At 40.2% G+C, this 19,933-nt stretch overlaps 1 protein-coding gene across 1 annotated transcript in view; it reads left to right on the top strand.

Moving 5' to 3' along the window:
- LOC126237011 (ubiquitin conjugation factor E4 B) overlaps nucleotides 1-19,933 on the top strand; it is a 313,737-nt gene that overhangs the window by 39,139 nt on the left and 254,665 nt on the right. Inside the window, exon 6 of the mRNA XM_049946739.1 lies at nucleotides 16,265-16,561. Coding sequence (XP_049802696.1) covers nucleotides 16,265-16,561 — 297 coding nt within the window. The remainder of the gene's footprint in view (nucleotides 1-16,264; nucleotides 16,562-19,933) is intronic.

The following is a 19,933-nucleotide window of genomic DNA, read 5'->3' as shown; positions in this document are numbered from 1 at the left end:
CAAAAGGGGAGGGGTGTTAAGTACAACACATTATTTAAGTAAATAGAGCTGCATTGTAGAACTAACGTAGTTTCCTTTGCATTATTAAAATGTAACAAAAACACTCTTAAGAAGAAAAAGAAAAAAAGAAACCACACACACACACACACACACACACACCACGAAGGAGTTATGAAAACTGGTCACAAATTGATATTTATACAGGTATAAACTGAAAACTATGAGCTTTTCCAGCCGATGGATGAATGTGTGAGAGCAGTAACACAGTTTCCCCGCACAGCTAGTAAGGGTAATGAACAAGGGACATGATACTAAGGCATAAAGTCTTTGCGATTTTTCAATATGTGCACTTAGCTGGACAGTGACTATGCCTCGCAGAAAGGCCCGTGAACAATGTACGCAGATTTCAGCACATGAGGGAGGATGTGTCCAAGAGAGGACATATAACTGGGTTCAAAGAAGGCAGTTGGAGTAATTGGCAAACCACTTAACATTTGAATTAGAGTTATGCCACTATTTGATGATGTTGGCAGGAATGGGAGAACCCTGGCTGAACACAGTATCAAGAAGAAAACTGTCGAACTAGCAAGATGACAGAACGAGAGACACTCACAAGGAGAGGTTCCTAGAGTTTGTGTCAGCTTCTTGAAATCACCTACCGTATTTACTCGAATCTAAGCCGCACTTTTTTTCCGGTTTTCGTAATCCAAAAAACCGCCTGCGGCTTAGAATCGAGTGCAAAGTAAGCGGAAGTTCTGAAAAATGTTGGTAGGTGCCGCCACTACTAACTTCTGCCGCCGAATATATGTAGCGCTACACTGGCATGCTTTGCAGGCACACAGATAAATACTGGCGCCAAAACCTCTGCGTCAGTAAATAAATTTAAGAAAAGGTGGAAGACGAGCTTTTTTCTCCGCCCCGAGTTTCGACCACTGCTTTTTATACATTATCCAACGAAGTAAATACAAATTCCATGTTGTTCATCTTCGAACGTAGCAGCATTTCAATGTACTACGAAAATCCAACTGGCAAAACTGTTGGGGATGTTTGTCAATTTGGTCAACTCTACGTTCTGAATTTTTTCTTATGTATGAGAAGAGATGGTTGCTAATAGGAACTTTTATGAATTGTGAATCACATGTAGTATTCTCTTCACCATAAGAATAATATGAATATAAACATTTTGCCATGTATTCTTTCGTGTTTGCTGCTATCTCATTTAAATCCTGTCTGCCTAATAAAGTACGAAACTAGTGTGAGACAACAGCAAACGCGGAATAATGTACATAACATGTCATGATTATATTTGTATTATTCTTATGCCTAATAGTGATACAGTCAGAAATGAAGCACGGCACTTGACTAGATTTTTAAATCTAAGATGACTCTAATTTCTGTGCAGAATGTAATGTACTAAAGAGGCGTCTGCAAAGATTTTCAAAAGGAGAAAAATTTTCGCTGAAATCTCGTTCAGAACATCTTCTATCATCCGCAGTCTATTATTTGGTTCTTGTTGATCATTAACAAGAAAGCAGCCGTGTAAATAACAACAAATAGCAGTCTCTTGCCATTGTTTCGCTAATGAGACGAAACATTCCACGTAGGAAAAATATATCTAAAAACAAAGATGATGTGACTTACCAAATGAAAGTGCTGGCAGGTCGACAGACACACAAACGAACACAAACATACACACAAAATTCAAGCTTTCGCAACAAACTGTTGCTTCATCAGGAAAGAGGGAAGGAGAGGGAAAGACGAAAGGATGTGGGTTTTAAGGGAGAGGGTAAGGAGTCATTCCAATCCCGGGAGCGGAAAGACTTACCTTAGGGGGAAAAAAAGGACAGGTATACACTCGCCCACACACACATATCCATCCGCACATACACAGACACAAGCAGACATTTGTAAAGGCAAAGAGTTTGGGCAGAGATGTCAGTCGAGGCGGAAGTAAAGAGGCAAAGATGTTGTAGAAAGACAGATGAGGTATGAGCGGCGGCAACTTGAAATTAGTGGAGGTTGAGGCCTCGCGGATAACGAGAAGAGAGGATATACTGAAAGGCAAGTTCCCATCTCCGGAGTTCTGACAGGTTGGTGTTAGTAGGATGTATCCAGATAACCCGGACGGTGTAACACTGTGCCACGATGTGCTGGCCGTGCACCAAGGCATGTTTAGCCACAGGGTGATCCTCATTACCAACAAACACTGTCTGCTTGTGTCCATTCATGCGAATGGACAGTTTGTTGCTGGTCATTCCCACATAGAAAGCTTCACAGTGTAGGCAGGTCAGTTGGTAAATCCCGTGGGTGCTTTCACACGTGGCTCTGCCTTTGATCGTGTACACCTCCCGGGTCACAGGACTGGAGTAAGTGGTGGTGGGAGGGTGCATTGGACAGGTTTTACACCGGGGGCGGTTACAAGGGTAGGAGCCAGAGGGTAAGGAAGGTGGTTTGGGGATTTCATAGGGATGAACTAAGAGGTTACGAAGGTTAGGTGGACGGCGGAAAGACACTCTTGGTGGAGTGGGGAGGATTTCATGAAGGATGGATCTCATTTCAGGGCAGGATTTGAGGAAGTCGTATCCCTGCTGGAGAGCCACATTCAGAGTCTGATCCAGTCCCGGAAAGTATCCTGTCACAAGTGGGGCACTTTTGTGATTCTTCTGTGGGAGGTTCTGGGTTTGAGGGGATGAGGAAGTGGCTCTGGTTATTTGCTTCTGTACCAGGTCGGGAGGGTAGTTGCGGGATGTGAAGGCTGTTTTCAGGTTGTTGGTGTAATGGTTCAGGGATTCCGGACTGGAGCAGATTCGTTTGCTACGAAGACCTAGGCTGTAGGGAAGGGACCGTTTGATGTGGAATGGGTGGCAGCTGTCATATCATAATGGAGGTACTGTTGCTTGTTGGTGGGTTTGATGTGGATGGACGTGTGAAGCTGGCCATTGGACAGATGGAGGTCAACGTCAAGGAAAGTGGTGTGGGATTTGGAGTAGGACCAGGTGAATCTGATGGAACCAAAGGAGTTGAGGTTGGAGAGGAAATTCTGGAGTTCTTCTTCACTGTGAGTCCAGATCATGAAGATGTCATCAATAAGTCTGTACCAAACTTTGGGTTGGCAGGCCTGGGTAACCAAGAAGGCTTCCTCTAAGCAACCCATGAATAGGTTGGCAGGCCTGGGTAACCAAGAAGGCTTCCTCTAAGCGACCCATGAATAGGTTGGCGTACGAGGGGGCCATCCTGGTACCCATGGCTGTTCCCTTTAATTGTTGGTATGTCTGGCCTTCAAAAGTGAAGAAGTTGTGGGTCAGGATGAAGCTGGCTAAGGTAATGAGGAAAGAGGTTTTAGGTAGGGTGGCAGGTGATCGGCGTGAAAGGAAGTGCTCCATCGCAGCGAGACCCTGGACGTGCGGAATATTTGTGTATAAGGAAGTGGCATCAATGGTTACAAGGATGGTTTCCGGGGGTAATAGATTGGGTAAGGGTTCCAGGCGTTCGAGAAAGTGGTTGGTGTCTTTGATGAAGGATGGGAGACTGCATGTAATGGGTTGAAGGTGTTGATCTACGTAGGCAGAGATACGTTCTGTGGGGGCTTGGTAACTAGCTACAATGGGGCGACCGGGATGATTGGGTTTGTGAATTTTAGGAAGAAGGTAGGGGTACGGGGTGTCGGTGGGGTTAGGAGGTTGATGGAGTCAGGTGAAAGGTTTTGTAGGGGGCCTAAGTTTCTGAGGATTCCTTGGAGCTCCGCCTGGACATCAGGAATGGGATTACCTTGGCAAACTTTGTATGTGGTGTTGTCTGAAAGCTGACGCAGTCCCTCAGCCACATACTCCCGACGATCAAGTACCACGGTCGTGGAACCCTTGTCCGCCGGAAGAATGACGATGGATCAGTCAGCCCTCAGATCACGGATAGCTTGGGCTTCAGCAGTGGTGATGTTGGGAGTAGGATTATGGTTTTTTAAGAAGGATTGAGAAGCAAGGCTGGAAGTCAGAAATTCCTGGAAGGTTTGGAGAGGGTGATTTTGAGGAAGAGGAGGTGGGTCCCGCTGTGACGGAGGACGGAACTGTTCCAGGCAGGGTTCAATTTGGATAGTGTCTTGGGGAGTTGGATCATTAGGAGTAGGATTAGGATCATTTTTCTTCGTGGCAAAGTGATATTTCCAGCAGAGAGTACGAGTGTAGGACAGTAAATCTTTGACGAGGGCTGTTTGGTTGAATCTGGGAGTGGGGCTGAAGGTGAGGCCTTTGGATAGGACAGAGGTTTCGGATTGGGAGAGAGGTTTGGAGGAAAGGTTAACTACTGAATTGGGGTGTTGTGGTTCCAGATTGCGTTGATTGGAATTTTGAGGTTTTGGAGGGAGTGGAGCTGGAAGTGGGAGATTGAGTAGATGGGAGAGACTGGGTTTGTGTGCAACGAGAGGAGGTTGAGGTTTGCTGGAAAGCTTGTGAAGGGTGAGTGAGTTGCCTTTCCAGAGGTGGGAAACCAGAAGATTGGATAATTTTTTGAGGTGGAGGGTGGCATGCTGTTCTAATTTGCAGTTGGCCTGTAGGAGGATGCTTTGAACAGCCGGCGTGGATGCAGGAGAGGAAAGATTGAGGACTTTTATTAAGGATAGGAGTTGACGGGTGTGTTCATTGGCTGAGTTGATGTGTAGGTGAAGGATTAGGTGGGTGAGGGCAATGGATTGTTCAGTTTGGAACTGGTATAGGGACTGATGGAAAGAAGGGTTGCAGCCAGTGATGGGAACTTTTAAGTGTGAGGCCTTTGGGGGTAATGCCAAATGTCAAAAGTGCCCCACTTGTGACAGGATACTTTCCGGGACTGGATCAGACTCTGAATGTGGCTCTCCAGCAGGGATACGACTTCCTCAAATCCTGCCCTGAAATGAGATCCATCCTTCATGAAATCCTCCCCACTCCACCAAGAGTGTCTTTCCGCTGTCCACCTAACCTTCGTAACCTTTTAGTTCATCCCTATGAAATCCCCAAACCACCTTCCTTACCCTCTGGCTCCTACCCTTGTAACTGCCCCCGGTGTAAAACCTGTCCAATGCACCCTCCCACCACCACCTACTCCAGTCCTGTAACCCGGAAGGTGTACACAATCAAAGGCAGAGCCACGTGTGAAAGCACCCATGTGATTTACCAACTGACCTGCCTACACTGTGAAGCTTTCTATGTGGGAATGACCAGCAACAAACTGTCCATTCGCATGAATGGACACAGGCAGACAGTGTTTGTTGGTAATGAGGATCACCCTGTGGCTAAACATGCCTTGGTGCACGGCCAGCACATCTTGGCGCAGTGTTACACCGTCCGGGTTATCTGGATACTTCCCACTAACACCAACCTGTCAGAACTCCGGAGATGGGAACTTGCCCTTCAGTATATCCTCTCTTCTCGTTATCCGCCAGGCCTCAACCTCCACTAATTTCAAGTTGCCGCCACTCATACCTCACCTGTCTTTCAACAACATCTTTGCCTCTTTACTTCCGCCTCGACTGACATCTCTGCCCAAACTCTTTGCCTTTACAAATGTCTGCTTTTGTCTGTGTATGTGCGGATGGATATGTGTGTGTGGGCGAGTGTATACCTGTCCTGCTTGTGTCTGTGTATGTGCGGATGGATATGTGTGTGTGTGCGCGAGTGTATACCTGTCCTTTTTTCCCCCTAAGGTAAGTCTTTCCGCTCCCGGGATTGGAATGACTCCTTACCCTCTCCCTTAAAACCCACATCCTTTCGTCTTTCCATCTCCTTCCCTCTTTCCTGATGAGGCAACAGTTTGTTGCGAAAGCTGGAATTTGGTGTGTATGTTTGTGTTTGTTTGTGTGTCTATTGACCTGCCAGCACTTTCGTTCGGTAAGTCACATCAAAGCAAGCCATGCTGCGAGCGCCGACAGGCCGTAAACACCCATTATCAGAATGCGACAAACAATGCATGACACAGTACAGTAATGCATTTTCAGCTTAGAGTGACGTAAACACCTATAACAAAGAGAACGGCACTTACCAGATCAAAGAAAAATAAGCAATCGATTCAAACCAGACAAAGCATGTGAAAAAGGAATGGTACCCGTATAAATACGGACGGAGCGTCTGACGCATAGCAATAGCTACCTGGTAAAGCTCAACTGCTAAGCGTACGACTCGAACCAAACTACTATATCTGTATCGTCATTCATTCGACCTAAACTGTGGCTCATATTACGATGGACCAACTTTGTTTCGATTTGGTGGTGTGGCCTAAAACATTTTTCTCCCCTTGAATTTCGAGTCTCAAATTTCAGGTGCTGCTTCGATTCGGGAAAATTATTTTCTTGATTTCGAGTCCCATTTTTCAGGTGCAGCTTAGAATCGAGTGCGGCTTAGATTCGAGTAAATACGGTATATGGGACGTATGTTACGGTCCCAGGTGTCACACTCTGCAGCCATTCACCCTGGTGGCCCTCATATGCAAGAGGGAGAAAAAAAGTCAGCATTTCATAAGGTGGTCTACAGATTTAAAAAAGAAACTTTAAACAGATTGCTTGCATGGTTTAATGATCATAGTACAAGCCTCATACGTAAGAGTTTGTGATTTCGATTCTCACCAAGTGCTTTGAACTGTTTTTATTTTTTAATCTTTATCAAAATGACTTTGATCATTTTTTTCCAGTTAATTGGTTTTAGTGTGACTTTAAATTATTTTCCTTTGTCTCATTATTTTGATCACCATATTAACTTTTTCAATTGATCTCATTTTTTCTTCCTGTAATTCTTTTCCTCTTCGAATCTTTTTGAGTGTGCTTTTAATTCTTTCCATTTATCAACATTGATTTAATTTCTTCTCTTTTGTTGTCCTGTATTTTTGTCCATGTTATTGCATTTGTTATTTCTGTTCCTCATTGTGGTTGAGTTTCGGTTTTACTTATAATCCCTTCTTTCGTACTGAGCGAGGTGGCGCAGTGGTTAGCCCACTGGACTTGCATTTGGGAGGACAACATAGATTTTCCGTAATTTCTATAAATTGCTTTAGGCAAATGCCGGCATGGTTCCTTTGTAAGTGTGTGGGGGAAGGAAATCACCCGTGCCCTTTAAGAGGAATCATCCCTTCCCTAATCCTATGGGACCAGTGACCCTGCTGTTTGGTCCCCCAAATCAACTAACCAACCTTCTTTCATATAAATCTTTATTTGCATTATTTTGTCTTTAGTGCAGTAAGTCTTTTATGTTTTAAATGTTTGTATGACAATTACCATTCAAGAAAAAGTACATCCTGTAATGAAAATTACATTTTTGACACCATTGCACTGTCAATATAAATAGACTATTTCATCTTGTTTTTTAATCGATAGATTGAGATGTTCAATTGATTAAATATTATAATAGATAAATAAAAATAAGTAAATTCCTGTGCACAAAGATTCCAATTGGGAAAAAGAATGGTGGGAAGAATAAATGAGAGCAGTTGACAAAGTTAATACAGTGACTGAAATGATGTGACAAAGGAATATAAATTAAAATAATAATGAAAGTCACTTCGATAAAGATTTAAAAATATGAAATTTCAGAGCACTTGATCAGAATCGGACCTACATCATCTTGCATATGAAGTTTGCGCTACAAACATTGTGCTATGCAACCAGGCTGAATAACATTTCCTTTTTAAGCCTTTGAACTCGATACAGTTAGGGTGCTCAGTATTGATGCTCAACATTTTGATTTTCATGTATATCGACAGTTATCAACTTTCAAGTGTCACTGCAGCGATGTATCGACAGTCAATAACTCTGCTAGTGTGCTGTTCATTTGTTGACAATATGCTTTGTAATACTTGTTTACATTTTGGTATTTCTTCCGGCACTGTTGTCTATGTGCAGTATTGTTAATTAATATTGTTTCTATGCTATTTTTCTCTAAGTTAATGTTTTCTGTTTCTGTATTTCATTTGCTTACATGATTTATTTTGTCAAATGTGTCCAACAATGAAATTTGTGAGTTTTTTTTTTTTTTTTTAAATATGAATGATACAGAGTATTTCATTGAAAGCAGTTCAGAAAATGATTGTGATGTTCTTGCTGATATATTGACTGAATGTGTAAACAGAATGGAAAATACACAGTACACTGAAGTGATTGCACCTGAAACACAACAACCGCTACCGCATCCACTTCGCAAGGTGCCTGGACCAAAGCAAATGCCACCAATGAGATCTTCTGCAATTGAATATTTCAGTTTATTTTTCACTGCAGCATTACTTCAATAATTATCACTGAAACAAATTGCTCAACTAAGCTATGTATATATAAACGTGCTGCTACTTTGTCCAACCCATATAAAAAATGGAAGAATGTTACAATAGCTGAGGTAAGATGTTTTGTAGCAGTCATACAGAACATGAGACCCGCCAAACAGCTACATTGTTTCCATACTGGAGAACAAATCCAGCTAAGGAATTTCCATGGTTTGGAAAAATGTATTATGCTCCAAAACACATGTTAGGTGATACACAACTGTGTTCATCAAGGAGACTGTAACTTACTATCCGATTATTACATTCATTATCTCTGTAAAAAATAATAAAAATTTCATTGTTCTTTTGTCATTTTATTCAGAAATATGTATAGATTATAGGTTTTATGGACTTTAGTTAGCATTCTTTAAATTAAGTGTAGTGTTAATTGTACAGAAGCAAAATCAAATTTATATAATTTTTGAAGTACTTTTTATTTTGTCACTTGTAAACAATTTAAATCCAATAAGTTTGACAATCCTGGTGTAATGTCACATGGGGTAGCCATGCAGTCTGAGGCGCCTCGCCACAGTTCGTGCCCCCCCCCCCCCCCCCCTGCCTCCACAGCCCTCTGCCCCCTCCCCCCTCCACCGCCCTCCCCATCGGACGTTGGAGTCCTCCCTTGGGTATGGGTATGTGTGCTGTCCCTAGCGCAAGTTAGTTTAAGTTAGATTAAGTAGTGCATAAGCCTAGGGACCAATGACCTCTGCAGTTTGGTCCCGTAGGAACTTACCACCATGGTACAACATACTAAACTACATACTTTCATGGGTAAACTGTATCTTTTGATATTGTTAAATTGAATCCAGTATGATGTATGGCAATTTAAATAAAACACTGAATGACAATATAAAAACTTGACAGTTTTAGTGTCCACTGCTCGTGTGTTAACCCTGTAGACCATCACATGAAACTCCATAATTTTTTTCGTGGGTTACTCATAATCGACAGTCCACCAGGATGAATGGTTTCAATGTGTGATACCTAGGATCTTAACATACATCACTGTATAGGTAGTTTTCAAAAGCCGATTCCTTGTCAGAGCCCTGGATTCATCATTGTTATAGATCTTACATGCCACTATTGCTTCAGTGACCACTAATAGGCAGCTCACAGAAAGGGTGCTGAATTCGAGGCGCTCCTTGTGCAGACCACTGTTGACGTCTCCAGTGCTGTTGGCCACATTCGGCCTGGAATGACATTGATTGAAGCAGAATTGTATTCAGTGGTGAGTTCCTCTTCAAACTGAGCACCGATGACCAGTGAAGAAGTATCTGGAGACGTCCTGGACAACTGTGGGATACCAGTCTGGATGTTGTCCTCCAAAAGCCCGACTGTCAGGAGTAATAGTGTGGGGTGTCATTTCATTTCATAGCAGGACCTCTTCGGTCGTCATCTGTCACACCCTTACAGCACAGTGACAAGTCAATGATATTCAATGTACAATTTTTTTGTCATCCATGGAAAGCTATTCTAGACTTACATTTCAGCAGGATAATGCTTGCCTGCCCACAGCGAGACTTTTTATTTCTTGTCTTTTGGTTGCCAAACCATACCTTGGCCAGTAGTGTCACTGGGTCTCTCCCCAGTTGAGAATGTTTGGAGCCTTATGGGCAGGGCCCTTGAACCAGCTCAGGATTTTGATGATCTAACGCGCCAGGTAGACAGAATTTGACATTATGTCCCTCAGGATATCGAACAACTCTCATCAGTCAATGCCAAACTGAATAATTGCTTGCGTTAATGGCCAGAGGTGGACCAATGCATTCACATTATTGACTTGTTTAATTTGTGATGGCCTTTCTCTGGAATAAATCATCCAGTTTTTCTGAAATTGTAATAGTTTGTTTGTCTGTACATGTACATCACATCTACCATCCCATTTGGATAATGTCTTTGTTGTAGACCATTTCTTCTTCTTCTACTTTGTCATTGTTGTCTTCTTTTTAGTGTGTACAAAGGGTCAGAATTTGTTGTTCCCCCTTCCTGGTCCTTAATTCGGTTATAGTTGAATTTATGTGAGTGCTTTTGTTAATCAGTTCTGATGCCTTGTGAAACAACTTGTTGCATGGACTTTGTGATAAATGTAGATTGTAGCATAGTAATGTAAGTGACTGGATTAGAAACATTAAATATTTGTTGTAGTTTAGCAGTTACATTTACCTGAATATAAGATGACCTAAAGAAAAATTGCTTCATGAAAAAATTTATTTTTAAAATATTCTAACAGATCAACACCATTTATTGATTGTCTATATCTCGACGATACAAGGAGGAATAAAATAACAAAAAGAAATGGTTTACATTAATGTTCATCTTCACTTTATTTTTGCTTACTGTATAAGCAAGTCATCTATGTTATCTCTATCTTTAATCATCACCATCATCATCATCATCCTATAAGCACAGCTGTTTGGTTGTCACAAATATTTGACTGTTTCCACAAATATGGTTTGATTTCCAAGGTTTTTGTTATAGTGGGACCTGAGGACACAGCTGGAATACATAGTGAATTTCAAATCTATATTTGTCTCCTTCTTACATACATATTGTCTGCTCATTGCTCTTTCATTGCATGGGTAGTAGCAACAGCTGTCTTCCTCCCCCCCCCCCCCCCTCCACTCACTCACACACACACACACACACACACACACACACACACACACACACACACACCCCTTTTCATTCCTATCATACTTCAAGGTTAGTGTTGGCAGCATTGCTGCATGAAACACTGAAGTGTGCCAGTATCCCCTATTTAGACCTTCAACGTCTCCAGCATAAATTTATACTTTTGTGCAGTATGTTTGGCAGCACAATGAAATTACCTGCACACTCATGACTCCTCTCCCCATATTTGACCCATTTCTCAGCCAAGCTGGTCATGCTGTTTCCACTCCAACCCTTCCAAATTCTTCAAAATAAATCTGCTTGTGGCCTCAATTGCAAAAGTGTTCCCTGTAAATTCAAGATGACCCCCATATTAATCTATTATGCAAAATAGAGATGTTGATCTCAGTAGCAATAGTTCAATCTGTGAATGTACTATGACCTTGTATTTTTTAATCACACATTTTGAGAAGAAAATAATGGGATAAATACAATATTTAATTTAAATTATTTAAGTACTTAAAATGGTGATTAGAAAGGGATCTGTCGAAGAAAAGGTTTAGAGAAGTTCTGAAAATTTTAGTCTTTATAGTTTTTGGTGTGCTGATTATTAATGTCACTATTACCATCTCAAGTGTTCACAAAAATGAAAAAAAAAAAAGGCATGAAAAGACACAATGCAGGTTGCCCCCCCCCCCCCCCCCCCCCTCCCCAACCTGAAAACACTGCAGTTTTCAAGCCACATTACTTGTCAGTATTAAATTGAGTAGGACTAAATTAACTTGCAGTTTTGATTCCATAATTTTCTTTGTCCATTTTACTTGTCCATTATGTCTTCTTGGAGCAAGTGCACATCTAATCAGCTTGTTTGCTGTTCTTTTTGCATTCTCATTCACTCCATTTGCTGTCATCCATTTATCTAATTGCTTCTCAGCCTATGTATTCCTAGCATCACGCTAGTCCCATTTGTTTGACTCTCTCTCTCTTTCCCCATCATCATCCTCTACTGGCCATACCTCATTTTCATGAGGCTTCATTTTTAATCTTGTTCTCACGTTGTATTTGAAGAGTTTTATTTGTTTCAATACACTGGATCATGATAGACAATAGTGCATTGGGTTCTGAAAGTGTAATGACAGAAGCAAAACAGGAACACCTGTAAACATATTGTAAAGCAAGATGGGGAAGGTGAATGTCACAAGGGGAAAACATAGCTTACAAATAATATCAGAAACAATGTATCAGTGAAAATTTTATTGCAGCCCACGTTAAGAGGGTTAACAAGGCAGCCGTCCACAGCTCGTGGTCTAGTGGCTAGCGTTTCTACCTCTGGATTATGGAGTCCCGGGTTCGATTCCTGGCTGGGATGGGGATTTTCCCTGCCCGGGAACTGGGTGTTTGTATTGTCCTCATCATCATCATCATCATTATCATTATCATTCATGACAATTGCTGGATTGGATTTCGTAAAAAATTGGGCTGTGTAAAAACTGGGACTTTGTATGGACGCTGATGACCGTGCAGTTGAGTGCCCCCCAAAGCAGTCATCGTCGTCGTCATCATCATCAACATCATCATCCTCATCCTCATCATCATCAACAACAACAACAACAACAACAACACAACAAGGCAGTCACATCCAACAATTATTTTCATCTGTACCTTTCTCTGCAATCAAAATTATATTTTTGTGTGGATTGTGATACTGCGGCAGTTCATGAATAAATGATGAAAGTTGATTTCCCAAGGCCAAATAAAATTCTTTGTACAGTCTTAGGACTTTAAAGTTCTGGGAATGTACTAAAACCACAAATTATAAGTTAGACAAACCATAATGTGACATGTACAAGCTATTTTAGATTTAATATCAGCAGATAGGCAGTGTTATTTTTCCTGCATAAGAAAGCTTTATACTTCATCATATAGTAAAGAAAGGAAAGAACTGGTCCTTCCAGGAATGTATAAGGTACCTACACAGATATTTTTTTCTCTCAAAAACAAGAATGAGAAGTGTGAATTTTCTGTGCACAAACTGCTGGGCAAGATTAAAGGTGTCTTCCACATAGTGGGGGGAGGAGGGGGGGGGGAAGGAAAGCTCTGCTCTTTATAATGTAAGGAAGCAGCATACTAGTAATGACGTATCCAGATAAATTGCTATTTATTTTCTTCAACAGAACAAGCGTCAGTATCATATCAGATTCTCTTAACAACAGAAATTCTCTTCAGTTAAGTTTTCAATCTTTCATTAATACATAATACTGGTCATTACACTGTCATCTGAAAGGACACATTTTGCCCTTCCCTTGATATTGTTGTGTTGGGAAAAAAAACATGGGATCATTGACAAATGGGAGAAAAATTCGACCGCTGTTGTACACAGTAATATGAGTGACGTAATGTCAAATTAATTTCTTTCATAATTGCAGGAAGGTTTATAACTGTAAATTCACAAGAAGTATGAATCCTGAAAGTTAAGTCATGTATTGGGATTTTGCTCACTTTACAGGAAGGGTTTGTATTCTGAAACTTTTACTGTCATAAGGATACCTGTGAAAGCTCATATGCAAAACTTCTCTCAATTTGTTTTTAGGAAGCAGATTTTAATATTCAATTTCTTGTTGTTTGTATCACTCCAGAAAATGTAATTGTTCCATATCAAAATATTCATTGAGCGAAGACATACTACCAGCACAATTCATGGGAACTTGCGGAACTGGTCAGCTAAAATGTTTTGAATGGAATTGCTTGCTGTGGAATGGGTCCACAGCCTTTATGCACTTAGTAAGACTAATTGTTACTACTTGTGTCTCTCAAAAATTATTTTATTCTTTTATTTAGTATGATTGTAATTTTGAGTACTACTCATCTTCAGGCAGAAATCTCAAATGCAAATATACATTTAGGCACTGCCGCTATTTAAAACTCCATTGAATTTGGTATCCAACTGTCAAGCAGAGCCATAAATTATGTTACTGTTGTGGTTTTTGCCTGGTTTTATGTTTATTTGCGTATAGTATGACCTGAACACCATTTGTACTCATTTGGAATGACTGCCATATTTATGCCTGTGTGTATATTTGCATGTTAAGTCCCATAGTGCTCAGAGCTATTTGAACCATTTGTATATTTGCATGTGAGATTTCTGTCTTAAGGTGGGTGATACTCAGAATTGCAATCACATTAAATAAAAATAATAAAATCGTGTTTGATGGCCTTAAGTGGAAACAACTATGTTTGAATGAAATGAATAATGATGTAGGTATAGTTGCAATTAAGGTGTAAGATCTTTGTAATATTTAATTATCTTCGTAATCTATTATTCGTTCCATGCTTGACTTCTTTTGGCTTTATATTAAAAGTGAAAACCTAGTGAGTGTTCCATGGTGGAAGTAATTTTTTTGGAGGAAGTCAGCCAAGATACTTCTTATGAAGTAACCTTTGCAGGTTTAGTAACTACGATAAATACTTCATTTGCTTTTGTATGCTATGGAAAAGACTGGAGGATTACGTCAGGAGGCTAATGTGGTAATATTTGATCAGCCATTTTATCTGAAGACTGAATATACCCTAGCAAGTTGACACTGAAATCCTGATGGATACCATCTCATAATGTCTTTTCATGGTAGTAATGGGGTTCACAGTATAAGAGCCTGGCCTGAGAGACGTCTACAGACGTTAAAGTAACCTCTGGCGTGCCACAGGGGAGTGTTATGGGACCATTGCTTTTCACAACATATATAAATGACCTAGTAGATAGTGTCAGAAGTTCCATGCGGCTTTTCGCGGATGATGCTGTAGTATACAGAGAAGTTGCAGCATTAGAAAATTGTAGTGAAATGCAGGAAGATCTGCAGCGGATAGGCACTTGGTGCAGGGAGTGGCAACTGTCCCTTAACATAGACAAATGTAATGTATTGCGAATACATAGAAAGAAGGATCCTTTATTGTATGATTATATGATAGCAGAACAAACACTGGTAGCAGTTACTTCTGTAAAATATCTGGGAGTATGCGTGCGGAACGATTTGAAGTGGAATGATCATATAAAATTAATTGTTGGTAAGGTGGGTACCAGGTTGAGATTCATTGGGAGAGTGTTTAGAAAATGTAGTCCATCAACAAAGGAGGTGGCTTACAAAACACTCGTTCGACCTATACTTGAGTATTGCTCATCAGTGTGGGATCCATACCAGATCGGGTTGACGGAGGAGATAGAGAAGATCCAAAGAAGAGCGGCGCGTTTCGTCACAGGGTTATTTGGTAACCGTGATAGCGTTACGGAGATGTTTAATAAACTCAAGTGGCAGACTCTGCAAGAGAGGCGCTCTGCATCGCGGTGTAGCTTGCTCGCCAGGTTTCGGGAGGGTGCGTTTCTGGATGAGGTATCGAATATATTGCTTCCCCCTACTTATACCTCCCGAGGAGATCACGAATGTAAAATTAGAGATATTCGAGCGCGCACGGAGGCTTTCAGACAGTCGTTCTTCCCGCGAACCATATGCGACTGGAACAGGAAAGGGAGGTAATGACAGTGGCACATAAAGTGCCCTCCGCCACACACCGTTGGGTGGCTTGCGGAGTATAAATGTAGATGTAGATGTAGATGAAATGGTTCAGCATCATCTATGCCTTTTGTAGGTGAGCATAGGGTGTTGAGAGAGAGGACTCTGTACTTCTCAGACTTTCCACAATAAAAACTACTTTCATTTAAATATTTAACTACAACAATGTATTTAATCTTGTCTATAATATAATGTTGCAGGCACAATTTAGACAACATGTATATTTTATCACTGCAAATCGTTCTAGTTCCTCATTATCTTTCAACACTTTTTAATATTTATTTTCATTAGTGGATAGAGAATTCAGTAAACCAATTATATGAATAGCCCACTAAGAAAGAAAGAAGAATATTTTATTGTGTAAATAACAGAATTGATAAAAATTTGAAATATTGAGCAAGTGATGGACCACCAGTTACTGTAATTTCCATAAACGCTTACTCCAAGATGCTGCAGTAGACAAGAAAATTCATTAGGTTCATAATTGTAGATAATTTAATTTTGTGTCATCCAACATGGAATTATATTACTTGGAAAGAGCCCATTTTCAAGTTATGAACAAAAACTCTGATTTTTAAAGATATATTCTCTTATATTTATGGGGAACATCCGAGGAGACAAAGTTGAAATTCATAATCAGCACCCTTAAAAACACAGCGAAGCAAATTTTCAGAACTACTCCAAAATACTCTAGGTAAAAATCACCATTTGTTTAGTGTATGTTTTAATTGTATCAGCTGCAACAGATACCAGTCCCTCTCTGTTTGTGTGAGGAGCTGTTTGTTAATTTTTGTAAGACAAAAAAAATTGAATATTTACAGGACTTAGTAAACCAGTGCATAATGGAAGTGTTAGTGATAGTGTGCCAGCGTGGTGAGGATCCAGAAAGTGAAGTGTCAGGACTATCAACAACAGAAGGAGAGCGTGATGGTGACTTGGCAAGTCCTGCTCCTCACACAGCATCCAGCAGTGACAGCCCATATCCTCCTTCCTCACCATTACAACAGCAGGAACGTTCATCACCAGCTCTTCCACTGACTGATCCCCAGGAACGTGCCCTACGTTATCTCACCAATTGCTACACAAGAGTAGCCACAGAGGAAAGGAATCATCCAAAGGTAAGTCTTTGAGCCTGAATCTGCATCTGTCGTTCTCATTGTATACACAGTAATTTAAATGGTGCCTCAAATAGTGGATGTTCATTATTTTAAACATCTCATTAGATTTGGTATTTATCTTTCATAACTTACTCCTAGTGGAGGTGTTCATATAAGAGCCTTTCCCAAGTAAAAATTAATTTATTGGTGCATATTTTGAGTTGTAATTACTTATAACACCTTGTTGAGATACAACATTCTTCTTCAACTTTGTAAATGGGCTAATGACATCTCCTGAGTCTGATCCAGATTCATCTCCTACGGAAATTTTGTTCAAAAAAATAGTGTCATCTCCCCCCCCCCCCCCCCCTGAAAGTGAAGTGGTTGAAGTGTAACCTCTTTTTTTCAATAGCCACCAACCGCTTTTCATCCACAATGAGGAATACTGTGTTAAATACTCACTGTTCTTGTATGATGTTATAATCTTCACTCTTAATCCATCCTTACTTCCATAATGTGTCACTTAACAGATGACCACAAAACAGTTTTCAGAGTCGGCAGAAAAGGCAGTCTTTGTTAGGTTTTCACTTTAAAGAAAGTTAAGTGTTGATTTTAAATGACACATTTTCAACCAATCAGTGTTAGTTTCTTGAGGATAATAAGAAACATGTCAGTACAAGTTCCAGTGAAATGTAATTTTGCCTATACTGAATGTGATTTCAGGGTGTATATTAGAGATGGGCAAACTCGTTCTTCCTTGGGAACTGGTTCACTGCTGATTGTTCTTTTTTGGGAATCGTTCACTTTTACTCGTTCACCGTTCATTTGTGCTTGGTATACGGTTCTTATGAGAAACTGAAAACTAGTTGTGTAGGTGACTGACGGATGGAGGGCACCAAGAGGAGGCACTTGCCTCGCCCATGGAGTACAGAGTTTTTATTCATTACAGAATTCTCACACACTTGTAGAAGTAATTTTCATGATTCTGCAGAACCACTCGTTTAGCCAACTGTAGCGTTATGTGGCTGATTGCAGGGAGATAATGTATATGGTGGCGCACAGAAAACCGGCCCCGAGTACAGACTGCTCGCCAATTACGCAAGATTTGTTGCCCGTTACGAGCAGATACAACAAACAGATAAACATGTAATAATTAGGCAGAGAAGAAATGACAAATAAGCTAATGCAAGCAACAATGGCAAAACAATAGATGACGATTGTTGGGGGACAATGGGCAGTCTAGATTTTTCGTGTGCCACCCTGTACCACTGAAATAATATTGTAGAAGTTATCGTATTCTCTTTACAAAATATGAGAGCAGACACTCGATTATGGAGCGCAGGTTTCATTCGGTTGTAAGTCGGCCTGCTTTCCATAGCAATGAACATGCTGTTTTACCTTGGATCAAAGAAAGATGGAAAATAGCTGCTTGTCTGTGCTGTAACGACTTCCTTCACTGCCTTCTTCGAAATATTGTTGTGGAGTTGTGTATGAGGTATTTCACCGCTGTCGTGGAACCGAATTCCCCGTCACAGCTTTCTTAACGTAATCAACAATAGCTAAAGGTAGCGCTTCCTAGAGCTATGTTTTGTTTAACAGAATGCCATGTGCATTGCGCTATGCCTTAAAAAAATTTTCTACTTTATCACTTTCGAGAAAGATTAGTCAAAGGGTCTTTATGACTGGTTCATTTTTGTTTATAACCAATAGTATTCTCATTTCTGATAGTTTCATACTTCAGATTCTTCGTTTTCAGTATCAGTTTGACGTTACTAGTACTTGATAAAAATATGTATTCTAAATAGTTTGCTGTTTTATTTCCTAACTTACTGGTCATTTTCTTGAATACATGTTAAATGCCATCGTAAAATGATATAATGTTAGATCGTCAACTTGAGAAATGTGTCATTTCCAGAATCAAAATAACAACACAGAAAGGTTTACTTCAAAGAAGGTAATCATGAATCACGTCTGTCTTATAAGTATCAAAGTAGCGTACCCATAATAAATATGAATATTGAGTCAATATCCATCATTTCGCGGAGAGTTCCGGTGGCATGACACATCTCAAAAGCGATCAATTAATTTATATCAAAAATGGCTATTTTAGAGCCTTGCCCCCCTCCTTGGAAAAATTTCTGCGGACACTCACAACTAGTAGTATTATACCCTACAAACACTTTATAGTGTTGGATAAAAATTGTAGAAATAGTTTTTAAAATTACAATTGATAAATCTTTCTTTCAGGACACAGACTCATTTCCAACAAAAAAGTATTACAGATAATATAAAAATTATAGTATTTGAATAAATAATACACATTTTATAAACTCAAGTGGGATCAGACATTTTTGAAACACGTGCTATTAAAAAATTGGTGACTTGAGCAAATGTAAAGGAGATTAGAATGAACTTAAGGCAGTCAGACGGCCCTGTAATTCCTCCAAATGATTACAAACTGAATTTGAAATGTGACTATGGTACAGGGGACTGTTTACCTAAATTCATTTCACTTCATTGTAAAACTTTATTTAACAGCTTCTAGAACACATATGTAAAAACTTAAACATTGCAGTTGATAAATATAATTTCTAAAATTTTTGATGGCCCCAATCGACTTCTCTTTTTAGTCAGTGTTTGTCCTGCTTTTGAAAATATCCTCTCTGAAGGTACTGAAGTCGCTGGTACGCACAGTCTATTTAGGGCCAATGAATATAAATGTGGGTAAAGAAATTTCCTTTGTTCCCGCCACAATAGAGAATCACCATCCCTCAGGAGCAATATCTCAGAAATGTATTTGTCCATTTCAGTTACAGCCATAGCCTTAGAATCATAAGTTTGTGTTGTTTTTGCTACTTTGTTGTCAAAGGCTTTCCACAAATGAAAATTTGTGAATGTCGGAAAAGATGATGATGATGATGATGATGATGATGATGATGATGATGGAAGTACCTTTGAAGAGGAAGCTACTGAAGTTGGTTCATTAGCTTTTTCTTGTGCTAATAGTTGATGAACTTCTCTCACAATTCCATCGTATGCCTGCACGTACTTCATGCTTCCTGCTGTGAACCCGTCTTTTTTTAAATCTTGGGTCAAGTAACATCGCTTGGCCAACAACATACGACGTATTAACAAGCTGCTCTTCAGCAACCTTTATGATCGTCTCAGACATAGTAACTATTACCAGGGGAAACCCTTCCTTGTATTTAAAAGTAGGCATGAAGTTTAAAAGCGTCCAGGTCAAAACCACCGTTTTGGGCAACGACACAGTTTGCTCAACGCTCACCACTTTAGTTACTTCATAAAAGATTTGAAGTAACCTAATTGAATGTTCTATGATATCCTACTCCTCTGGCGTCAGTTTATGCTCATCGTTTCTGAGAGCAGCTAAAG

Source organism: Schistocerca nitens, chromosome 2 (genome assembly GCF_023898315.1).
Source record: "Schistocerca nitens isolate TAMUIC-IGC-003100 chromosome 2, iqSchNite1.1, whole genome shotgun sequence".
Lineage (NCBI taxonomy): Eukaryota > Metazoa > Arthropoda > Insecta > Orthoptera > Acrididae > Schistocerca > Schistocerca nitens.
The sequence above is the reverse complement of the archived record's forward strand: the minus strand, read 5'-3'. Positions and strand labels throughout refer to the sequence as shown.